Raw genomic sequence first — 12,519 nt, 5'->3', positions numbered from 1 at the left:
GCATGTGATCCAGACAGTATGCACACATATCTAAGAAAGTGACTGTGTCTTACAGTGAGCATGTGAGTGAAGGTGTGTGAGCATATGACTGAAGGTGTGTGAGCATGTGAGTGAAAGTGTGTGAGCATGTGGGTGAAAGTGTGTAAGCGTGTGATCCAGACAGTATGCACACATACCTAAGAAAGTGACTGTGTATTATAGTGAGCATGTGAGTGAAGGTGTGTGAGCATGTGAGTGAAGGTGTGTGAGCATGTGAGTGAAAGTGTGTGAGCATGTGAGTGAAAGTATGTGAGCATGTGAGTTAAAGTATGAAAGCAGGTGATCAAGACAGTATGCACACATACCTAAGAAAGTGACTGTGTCTTTGAGTGAGTGAGCATGTGAGTGAAGGTGTGTGAGCATGTGAGTGAAAGTGTGTGAGCATGTGAGTGAAAGTATGTGAGCATGTGATCCAGACAGTATGGACACATACCTAAGAAAGTGACTGTGTTTTAGAGTGAGCATGTGAGTGAAGGTGTGTGAGCATGTGAGTGAAGGTGTGTGAGCATGTGAGTGAAAGTATTTGAGCATGTGATCCAGACAGTATGCACACATACCTAAGAAAGTGACTGTGTCTTAGAGTGAGCATGTGAGTGAAAGTATGTGAGCATGAGAATGAAGGTGTGTGAGCATGTGAGTGAAAGTGTGTGAGCATGTGAGTGAAGGTGTGTGAGCACCTGAGTGAAAGTATGTGAGCATGTGAGTGAAAGTATGTGAGCATGTGACCCAGACAGTATGCGCACATACCTAAGAAAGTGTCTGTGTCTTTGAGTGAGCATGTGAGTGAAAGTATGTGAGCATGTGAATGAAGGTGTGTGAGCATGTGAGTGAAAGTGTGTGAGCATGTGAGTGAAGGTGTGTGAGCATGTGAATGAAGGTGTGTGAGCATATGAGTAAACGTGTGTTAGCATGTGAGTGAAAGTTTGTGAGTATGTGAGTGAAAGTATGTGAGCATGTGAGTGAAGGTGTGTGAGCACATGAGTGAATGTGTTTGAACATGTGAGTGAAAGTATGTGAGCATGTGAGTGAAAGCATGTGAGCATGTGAGTGAAAGTATGTGAGCATGTGAATGAAGGTGTGTGAGCATGTGAGTAAAAGAGTATGAGCATATGATCCAGACAGTATGCATACATATCTAAGAAAGTAACTGTGTCTTTGAGTGAGCATGTGAGTGAAAGTATGTGAGCATGTGAGTGAAGATGTGTGAGCATGTGAGTGAAAGTGTGTTAGCATGTGAGTGAAAGTGGGTGAGCATGTGAATGAAGGTGTGTGAGCATGTGAGCGAAAGTGTGTGAGCATGTGAGTGAAACTGTGTGAGCATGTGAGTGAAGGTGTGTGAGCATGTGTCAGAAAGTGTATGAGGGTGTGAGTGAAAGTGTATGAGCATTTGAGTGAAGGTGTGTGAGCATGTGAGTGAAAGTGTGTTAGCATGTGAGTGAAGGTGTGTGAGCATGTGAGTGAAGGTGAGTGAGCATGTGAGTGAAAGTGTATGAGGGTGTGAGTGAAAGTGTATGAGCATGTGAGTGAAAGTATGTGAGCATGTGAGTGAAAGTATGTGAGCATGTGATCCAGACAGTATGCACACATACCTAAGAAAGTGACTATGTCTTCGAGTGAGCATGTGAGTGAAGGTGTGTGAGCATGTGAGTGAAGGTGTGTGAACATGTGAGTAAAAGTATGTGAGCATGTGAGTGAAAGTATGTGAGCATGTGATCCAGACAGTATGCACACATACCCAAGAAAGTGACTGTGTCTTAGAGTGAGCATGTGAGTGAAGGTGTGTGAGCATGTGAGTGAAAGTGTGTGAGCAAGTGAGTGAATGTGTGTGAGCATGTGAGTGAAGGTGAGTGAGCATGTGAGTGAGAGTGTGTGAGCATGTGAGTGAAGGTGTGTAAGACACTGTAAACCAGTAAGTGAGTGAGGCAGTGAATGAGACAGTGAATGGGCAGGTGTAAGTCATTCTCTGAGACAATGTGTGAGCACATGAGACATCAGTGAAGCACTGCATGAGCATAGCAGTGAGACTGTTTGAACATCTGAGGGTGACAGTATGTGAGAATGGGGTGTGACAGTGAGTGAGACAGTGTAAGAGCGCCTGATTGAAACAGTGTATAAGCATCTCAGTCAGACAGAGAGTGGGCATTTGAGTGAGAGAGCATGTGAGTGAAACTGTGGGTGAGCGTGTGAATGAGGATGACAGAAATTGTGCATGAAACACAGTGGCAAACGTTAGTGTGACAGTGAGAGTGTGAGGGTGTGATTGAGAAAGTGTATGAGTCTTGGAGTGAAACTGTATTTGAACAAGTGAGAAAATGTGAGCGTGTGACTGAAAGAGTAATTGAGACAGTGTTTGGGCAAGCTTGTAATTGAGATCATTGTGAGTATCGCAGTGAGACAGGGAGTGGGCACTGAGTGAAACAATGTGTGATTATGTAAGACAGTGAACATGCAGGTGGGTGAGAATGACTTGAAAAGTAGACTGTATGTCAGAAAGTGTGTGAGTTTGAAGTGAGTGAGACAGTTTGTGATCATGTGTGTGAGACATTGTGTGAAACCTTGAGTGAGCATGTGAGTGAGACAGTGAGTGAAACCTTGAGTGAGCATGTGAGTGAGTGATGCTGCAGATCTGGCATTGTGAAGGTGTTTACTAGCTAACAGAGGAGCCCCTTGAAACATGCTGCAGATGGGATATTGGAGGTAACTTTTTGCATACAGAAATCCATTCATGGAAAAATGCAGGCAGTGCTTAATGATCTAACTAATAGGGTAGGAGGGCAAAGTTGTGTCCTTTTAATTCAATGTAAAACCAAGAGGTAAGTACAATCAATATGTCTGCATTAATGGTCTGAATACAATTTAATGTGGAAATCCAGTCATCACAGGTCCGGGCTTCACAAATTTCTTTATTGGCAACAATTATCCACATATACAAAAGACCCAGTCAACACGTTTCGCCACAAGTGCAGGGACTTCATCAGGGCTATCTCAAATCTGCTCAGTGTAAGTCTGTCATAGCTGAGGCTTTTCCTGTTGAATAATTCCAAAATCATTCATAGGTAAACTGCATTGTGTTCCGCTGGGTGGTGATGGCATACTCACAAATGTCAAAAGATCGCCATAGCTGCCTGTTGGTGGCTTAATGATTCTTGACATAATGGAGGGCATTCATATCATATGGTTGGGGTAATCATCACAGAATGCTGACACTGACATTCTATAGGCACGTTTTGAGATATAGGTCACCAATGGTATACTTGCAGCATCATTTGCAAAATTCTGGAACTGGCTTATTGCTGATGGTTCCTGATATAAGCAGGGGCACCCATGTCAAAATAGCGGCTGTGGACTACTGGAGGTACTTATTTACTTTTAGTGTGCACTCGTACCACATTTTGTGAAAATGGGTTAACTCCCCGGAAGCATAAAGTTTCATTTGCACACTTGAAAACACTTGATTATTAAATGATTAGTTTCAGCAAATTCATACAAAAATGTGCTTTTAAATTCACTATTTGATCTGATTTGTTATTTTCTTGCAGAGAAAAACTCTTCCAACCCCCTCCCCCTTAAAGAATCTGGCTTGCGTATGACTCCCCACCACTTCCAAAGGACTTCTTACAGCCCCGCCCACCCTCTGGTCATGTGAGGTCCGTACCTGTCAGCATGCCCTCGTTGATGACACAGCTCCCACTGATCAGCACTGCGTCACAGGGTAAATAGAACTTCTTCCCAGTTATAACAATGACATCACCTGGGACCAAGGAATGAGACTCCATCTCTTTAAACTCTGGAGTAAAATGACAATTTGTAAACACAACACATGTAAAAACAGCAAAAACTATCTTGGGAACCTCAAATTACAACATTTCGTAATATAAACTGAATTTATTTTTAAAAATGGGTAAACTGCATTAATTCATATTTCTACGAAAGCTGATCAAAGTTCATTCTGCAAACTTGGACCCTGAATGTGGAAAGAGTTTCCACCCTGCCTCACTAACTTCCACCTGTGAATCATAGCCAAGTTGAGCTCAGATGATCTTCAATACATCGTCGGGTGAAATGGCTGAATAAAAGAGTTGAGACTTGATGGTACACACAAGGCTTTAAATTGAATATGCTTCCTCATGGGAACAAATATAGCCAGGATCTTTCTTAGGTTACACGTGCAGCATCCAGTGAAGAGTTACTCTAGCCTGGACCTATCTTAGGTTATGGGCAGCATCCACTGAAGAGGGACTCTAGCCAGTATCTTTCTTAGGTTATAGTGACAGCATCCAGTGAAGAGGAACTCTAGACATGATCTTTCTTAGGTTCAGAGGTAGCTTCCAGTGAAGAGTGACCCTAGCCTGGATCTATCTTAGGTTATGGGGGCAGCATTCAGTAAATAGAGACTCTAGCTGGGATCTTTCTTAGGTTATGGTGACAGCATCCAGTGAAGAGTGACTCTAGCCCGGACCTATCTTAGGTTATGGACAGCATCCACTGAAGAGGGACTCTAGACATGATCTTTCTTAGGTTCAGAGGCAGCTTCCAGCAAATAGTGTCTCTTGCCAGGATCTTTCTTAGGTTATACGTGCAGCATCCAGTGAAGAGTGACTCTAGCCCAGACCTATCTTAGGTTATGGGCAGCATCCATTGAAGAGGTACTCAAGACATGATCTTTATTAGGTTCAGAGGCAACTTCCAGTGAAGAGTGATCATAGCCAGGATCTTTCCTAGGTTGCATGTGCAGCATCCAGTGAAGAGTGTCTATTGCCAGGATCTTTCTTAGGTTGCATGTGCCACATCCAGTGAAGAGTGACTCTAGATCCTTCTTATGTTGCATGTGCAGCATCCAGTGAAGAGTGAATATAGCCTGGACCTTTCTTAGGTTATTTGGGCAGCATCCAGTGAAGAGTGACTCTAGCCTGGATCTTTCTTAGGTTAGGAAGACAGCATCCAGTGAACACTTGCTCTAGCCAGGATTTTACTTAGGTGTTGGGCAGCATCCTGTTAAAAGGGACTCTTGCTGGGATCTTTCTGAGGGTCAGAGGCAGCATCCAGTGAAGAATTACTCTAACCAGGATCTTTATTAGGTTATGCGCAGCATTTACTGAAGAGGGACTCTAGACATGATTTTTCTTAGGTTCAGAGGCAGCTTCCAGTGAAGAGTGTCTCTTGCCAGGATCTTTCTTGGGTTAAACAAGCAGCATTCACTGAAGAGTGACTCTAGATATGATTTTTCCTAGGATAGGTGGACAGCATCCAGTGAAGAGTGACTCTAGACATGATCTTTCTTAGGTTAAGTGGGCAGCATCCAGTGAAGAGTGACTCTAGACATGATCTTTCTTAGGTTCGGAAGCAGCTTCCAGTGAATAGTGTCTCTTGCCAGGATCTTTATTGGGTTACACATGCAGCGTCCAGTGAAGTCTGACTCTAGACATGATCTTTCTTAGGTTAAGTGGACAGCATCCAGTGAAGAGTGACTCTAGACATGATCTTTCTTAGGTTAGGTGGACAGCATCCAATTAAGAGTGACTCTTGCCGGGATCTTTCTTAGGTTCAGAGGCAGCATCCAGTGAAGAGTGACTCTATCAAGGATCCATGCACCCTGAGTCTGGTCAGGGATTCCTTGTGTCAAAGGCATAATCTAGTGAAACCTTCTTAGATTATGGGGACAGCATCCAGTGAAAAGTGACTCTGCCTGAGATCTTTCTTAGGTTATGGGGACAGCATCATTTAAGAGTGACTCTAGCCGGGATCTTTCTTAGGTTCAGAGGCAGCATCCAGTGAAGAGTGACTCTAGCCAGTATCTTTCTTAGGTTATGGGGACAGCATCAAGTGAGGAGTGACTCTAGCCAGGATGTTTCTTCAGTTCGGAGGCAATTCCAATGAAGAGTGAATCTAGCAAGGATCCATGCATCCTGAGTCTGGTCAGGGCGTTCTTGTGTCAAAGGCATAATCCTAGCTACTAAAATGGTCTTCTTAGTTTAACAAATAGTGTCCCTTCAACTTTAAACCTGGAATGTTACAGAGCTGGGAGGTAAAGTGAGAACTACTGTCTTTGGATGAAGAAGAGCCAGACGTATTCTGGAAGAATACGACAGCCAGCCCTGATGAAGGCTGCCCATGCCTTTGCATCAGTGACACTCATGGAACACTTTGTATTTCTGCTCTAATAATCACAGCCTATTTCCAGATTGATTACAAAAATATTGACCTCATATTCCAGCATTCATTTTCTGGAATTCTAATAAAAGTTTAGGCCAACACTACCCCGCTGTACGTTAACACATTAACACAGTTGTTGCCTGCACTCAGTGTCTGCTGCCAGCACATGCCTGTTGTGCAGGGGTGTAGTGAAATTGTGAAAATACAATATCATATCATGAAACCATTTACCATAATGTGTCACTGTGTGTCACAAAACACTGGTACAAAGGAGTAATATAACACAACTCACCTCCATTTTTTCTGCACACTGTTACACAAACTTTGTTATGTGCTTCAACCAGGTTGTGGAGTCGTGTGGATTGCTGTTCAATGAGAGAGGGAAAGAGAACTCATTGCACATCACAAGTAGATACACTTGGGTTAGTTTACTCATCACATTCATTAACAATTTCTGCAGTATTTATTCTCATTTCATTTTACATTCAAGGGTTTCCCCATCCAGAAGCCATCTCACAAATTTGTTTTGTATGTGGTATATTTTTGTCTGAAATTTTTGTAGATATCCTACTTTTTATAGAATTAGAACCAGTGTTTGAATGGGACAGAAAATAGACTCGAGCACTAAAACAAAAGCGGTTTCAGTTTGTGAAATAGGTAGCTAAAATGTGGTGAATTGGGCAGTTTTGAAGTTAAGGTATGGAAGACTGCTACAGGCACTGTTTGTGGTAATATCAGGGAAATCAACAGTAAACACTCAAAAAAAAAGTCCCATCAGGCCATACATAATACCTACAAACAGCTAAGAAAACAGCTCACACACTGACCTCTGAGACCAGCCCCTCAGGCACTGACTGATTGCCCTACAGGCCAGTCCGACCCTGTTCACAGCAATCTCCTGGACCATGCCTGGAACTCTGTGTATGTTAGAGGCCTCCATGGGTACTTCTGTTCCTCCACGGGCCCTCCTCTTATGGAAACGTCTGATCCTCCAAGGGTACTCCTTCCATGTATAATCCGGTGCCTCAAAGAGTTCTCCTTCCATTAATACTTTTATTGAAACCCAATAAAGACCCCCTACTCCACTCCTCATACTACCCTCTTTCACTACTGAACTTTTTATAATATAGTCCTGGTCAAAGTAATTTCCACAAGACTAGCATTATTAATCGATCAGATAATATCTCCTGTCCAAACTGGTTTGGTAGCACATAAATCTACGGCCTTCAATGTCTGCAAAGTGCTTACGGTCCTCAGCCAGACCTCGACAAACATCCAGGCAGCTGTGGCCCTTCTTGAGGTGGAGAAGGCCTTCAACTCATTGGGATGGCCCTTCCTCAGGGCAGTACTGAAGAAAATAGGGCTCCCAAGTGGATTTATAGCATTGATAATGCTCCTATACTCCATCCAATTGCCCGCCTTGGGGTAAATGGTGTGCTTACAGAGTAATTCCTGATAACTAGAGGCACCCACAGGGATGCCCTCTGTCACTATTGCTTTTTATAATCGCAATAGACCCAAAGGTATGCCATTTGCTATACAGGTTCAGGTTCAGACATAGTCCACTATTAATCTCAATGTATGCTGATGACACACTACTATTTCTGCGTCACCCTGCTCAAAATCTGAACCTGCTCATTTTTAGAAATCATCCACTTGGGGGAATTTTCTGGACACAACATAAACGGGGCAAAGTCGGAGCGTTTTCCACTAACCGCTGCAACATCTGCTGTGACCTGTGACTTCCCTTTACAAAGGTGCGGAGACTCTAATAAATGCCTGGGTATTATACTAGATGGGGATAAAGAACAGGTGATCTGCTTAAGTTATAGACTCGCCATCGAGAAACTATCAGTCCAGCTTGAGCGATTGATCCGACTCCCACTCTTCATGGCCAGGCGGATAGCCATTATTAAAATGGTCGTCCTCCCCCAGTTTCTCTACTTCTTCCTTAATATCCACACCCTTGACTAACGCCTTTTTTGGCCACCTCCGGGGCATTTTGATCTGCTTGATTTGGGCTGGCTGGCTACCACAGACTCGGTGGGACCCCCTCTTCTTTCCATTTGACAGGGGCGGTTTTGGAGTCCCCGACTTGCAAATCTATCCCCTAGTGGCACAAGGCCAATTCTCTTCCCATTGATTTCATCCTGATGCTAGACTACCCTATTCACTTCTAGAAAAAGAGCAAGCCTATAGCACTCCCTTATCATCTCTCCTCCCCAGCGGAAATCAAACAAAATCTAGATGACATTCAAAGACTTCTTACCATATGCTGGGCATGGAAGAAAGTCAACCGGAAAGTGGCAACAGGCCCCCTATACTCACCTTACTCCTGATGGCCACAAACCCTTGGATCCCATCAACTCCGGAACGAGTCGTGCAATGCACTCTTCTTAAATGTGACCTAAATATAATAGGTGACTTCTTCCCAAATGGGCATGCTTCGGCATATTCCAGGGACCACAGATTCGCCATGGCCACCCCGATTAACTTTTTTATCATACACCATCTACACGCTGTCCTTCGGGCATTAATCCCTTCTTACCCCAAAGTCCCCAATGACTTTATCCCCTGACAGTATATATTTCAAACTCAGAGGGGTGGCAGACTGTCTCCAAATTATACAAGGCTTGCATGACCCTGAAGCGCACCAATGGCAGGTGTATAAGAGAACAATAGCAAACAGTCCTAGGTAGCACACTAACAAAGAATGGTATTACTGCTGTGCACAAACTAAACTAGTATCTCCCAAACACCGCCACAACTTACTTGAATTCAAGTTTCTACACCGGGCATACACTACCCCAGCTGGGCTTTGAAAAATAGAGATTACTAAATTCTCTAACTGACCCAAAAGCGGTAGGCCAGAAGCGGATTTTGCTCACCTGACATAGACTGATCTCCAATGCACATCTACTGGGTGACATATTTGAATGGCTATCACTGATGACAGACACCAACCTTAGCGCTGACCCCTTGATGGCACTAATAGGTCCTGTGGCAGACGTCCCTCAATCTATATGTAGGTACACAGTGATTGCACTGCCACTTGCCAAACGGGAAATAGCCTTACGCTGCGGCAGCAGAATACGACCAACCTTAAAAGCATGGATCAATAGCTTGATCTACTGCGACACTAGTGAAGTGTATGCTACCTTACAGCCCCCCACATCACGACCCAAAGATATATGGCAACCTTAAGAGATTACCTCTTGAAGATCGACGCTGACTCATGAGACTATCACTAGTTACATGTAACTGCATGTCAATGACCACACATAACATCTCTGAATGCTCATTAGTCCTTTAAATATCATTATACCTCGTGTATTGCTTCCGTCAATTGATGTCTAGACTTGTTCTATTTGCCTGCTAAAGGTGTCATCATACCCCCAGCCTCCAGTATACGCAGTATTGTATCATCTCATACCCTATGGGTTAATATGTGTTTTCTGTGTTCAAAAAACTTTAAAATTAATAAATACAGTTTATAAAGAGATTTGTAATAGAGCTGGTTCAGTACTGTATCCCAAACTGATACCAGACTTGAAATCATCAAGGAAAAAAAGCCCAAAAAATTGGTGATTAGTGAGCCATACAGATTACCATACCACACCACCAAATACCATTACATACCATACCATACCACCAAATACCATACCATACCATACCACACCACAATACAACACACCACACCACAACATGCGATACCATACCATATAACACCAGCCTACAACACCCCACACCACACCACAACATACCATAACACCCCATACCTCACCACACTATAGCACACCACAACATACAATATCATACCATGCCATACCACACCACACTACACCACACCACACCGCACCACAACATACCCTACCATACTACACCACCCTACACTACATCACACCACACCACAACTTACCATACCATACCAAATCACACCACACTACAACACCCCACACCACACCACAACATACCATAACATACCGTACCATACCACCCCATACCTCACCACATTACAACACACCACAACACAACATAGAATACCATACCATTCCATACCACACCACCCTACAACACACCACAACATACAAATACCATACCATACCATACTACACCACATTACAACACACCACACCACAACATACCATACCATACCAGACCAAACTACAACACACCACACCACACCACAACATTCTGTAACATACCATGACATACCACACCACACTAAAACTCACCACAATACAACATAAAATACCATACCAAAGCACACTATAACACACCACACCACAACATACCACACCATACCATGCCACAGCACACTACAACACACTACACCACAACATACCATACCACACCATACTACAACACACCACACCACAACATACAATACCAAACCATGTCATACCATATAAAACATACCACACCATAACACACCATAGCATACCACACCAAACTACAACACACCACAGCAGAACATACCATAACATACAATACCAAACCATACCATACCGCACCACCTCATACCACACCACACACAACATACAATACCATACCATACCAAAACCACACCACACCACACTACAACACACCACACCACAACATACCATACCAAATCATACCATACCATACCATACTGCACCGCATCACAACATACCATACTATACCATACCACACCACACTACAACACACCACACCACAAAATACCATAACATACCATACCATACCACCCCATACCACACCACACTACAAAACACCACAACACATACCATACCATACCAAACCACATTACAACCCACCACAGCAAAAAATACAATATTATACTATACCATACCAATCCATACCACACCACACTACAACACACCACACCACAACATACCATACTATACCATACCACACCACACTACAACACACCACAAAACAACATACCATACCATACCACACAACACTAGAACACACCACACCACAACATACCATTACATACACACCATACAACCCCATACCACACCACACTACAGCACACCACAACACAACATACCATACCAAACCAAACCACACCACACCACACCACAACATACCATACCATACCGTACCACACTACAACACACCAAACCAAACCATACCATATCATAGCATAGTATACCATACCATACCGTACCATACCATACCATAACATAACATAACATAACGTTACATAACATAGCATAACATAACATGACATATGTGATTATCATCTTTTTCCCTTGGAAGAGTACTTATTTATGTGTTTAGGAGGAGCCATTTTTCATGTGTTCCATGAGTGGGATACCACCCATGCCATGTTTGTAACTGCATTCTGTGGCCCCACATTTTAATTTGAATGGCCAGCCCACTGTAAAGCCCCTCTTCTGCCACTAGATTGCAGTTTGGGTTGAAGACAATCCACCAGATTACTGGATTAGCGCAGGCGCCTGCCCACTGATCGTGATTTAGTGTTCACCACTATGTCATGTTGAAATACTGATCGAGAAAAATACTGCATCCCTTATATCAACATTACCACTACACTGCATGGGACGTCCAGGTACATCAATGTGGTACTAAGAATAGTAAAAACATATTTATTTTTTGATGTAGTGGTAGGCAAAATATTAGCTGTGTGACTTTTGTCAGCTGATACATTGACCATGACATAGTGCCCGCGTCAGTGCCAGCAGGACTGTCCTGTCCTAACACAGGTTTGTGGTTCACAGAGACGCCACCCACCAGCCTGTGTCACTGCCGGCGCTGGGATGCAGTAGGACTGTCTTGTCCTAGCATGGCTTTGTGGTCCACAGAGATGCCACCCACTGGTCTGTGGCAGTGCCAAGGAGACTGGGATGCAGTAGGACTGTCCTATCCTAACACAGCTTTTTAGTCCACAGAGATGGTACCCACTGGCCTGCGTCAGTGCCAACACTGGGATGCAGTGGACTGTCCTGTCCTAACACAACTTTGTGGTCCACAGAGATGCCGCATCGGCCTGCGTCAGTGCCGGCACTGGGTTGCAGTAGGACTGTCCTGTCCTAACATGGCTTTGTGGTCCACAGAGATGCCACCCACCGACATGCGTCAGTGGCAACACTGGGATGCAGTAGGACTGTCCTGTCCTAACACGGTTTTGTGGTCCACAGAGATGCTACCCACCAGCCTGCATCAGTACCGGTGCTGGGATGCAGTGGACTGTCTTGTCCTAACACAGCTTTGTGGTCCACAGAGATGCCACCCACCGGCCTGCGTCAGTGCCAACACTGGGATGCAGTGGACTGTCCTGTCCTAACACGGCTTTGTAGTCCATGGAGATGTCACCCA

General features: G+C 44.0%; 1 protein-coding gene across 3 annotated transcripts in view; it reads right to left on the bottom strand.

Moving 5' to 3' along the window:
- LOC138265203 (probable cation-transporting ATPase 13A4) overlaps positions 1–12,519 on the bottom strand; it is a 267,665-nt gene that overhangs the window by 155,860 nt on the left and 99,286 nt on the right. For 2 of the 3 annotated variants that reach the window (XM_069212748.1, XM_069212750.1), the window contains 2 exons: positions 6,485–6,557; positions 3,695–3,826 (listed from right to left, as the gene is read on the bottom strand). In XM_069212748.1, the coding sequence (XP_069068849.1) occupies positions 3,695–3,826; positions 6,485–6,557 (205 nt within the window). The remainder of the gene's footprint in view (positions 1–3,694; positions 3,827–6,484; positions 6,558–12,519) is intronic. The other variant, XM_069212749.1, reaches the window with a different exon arrangement.

This window comes from Pleurodeles waltl, chromosome 11 (genome assembly GCF_031143425.1).
Source record: "Pleurodeles waltl isolate 20211129_DDA chromosome 11, aPleWal1.hap1.20221129, whole genome shotgun sequence".
NCBI lineage: Eukaryota > Metazoa > Chordata > Amphibia > Caudata > Salamandridae > Pleurodeles > Pleurodeles waltl.
Note: the sequence above shows the minus strand (reverse complement) of the source record. Positions and strands in the feature narration are given on the sequence as shown.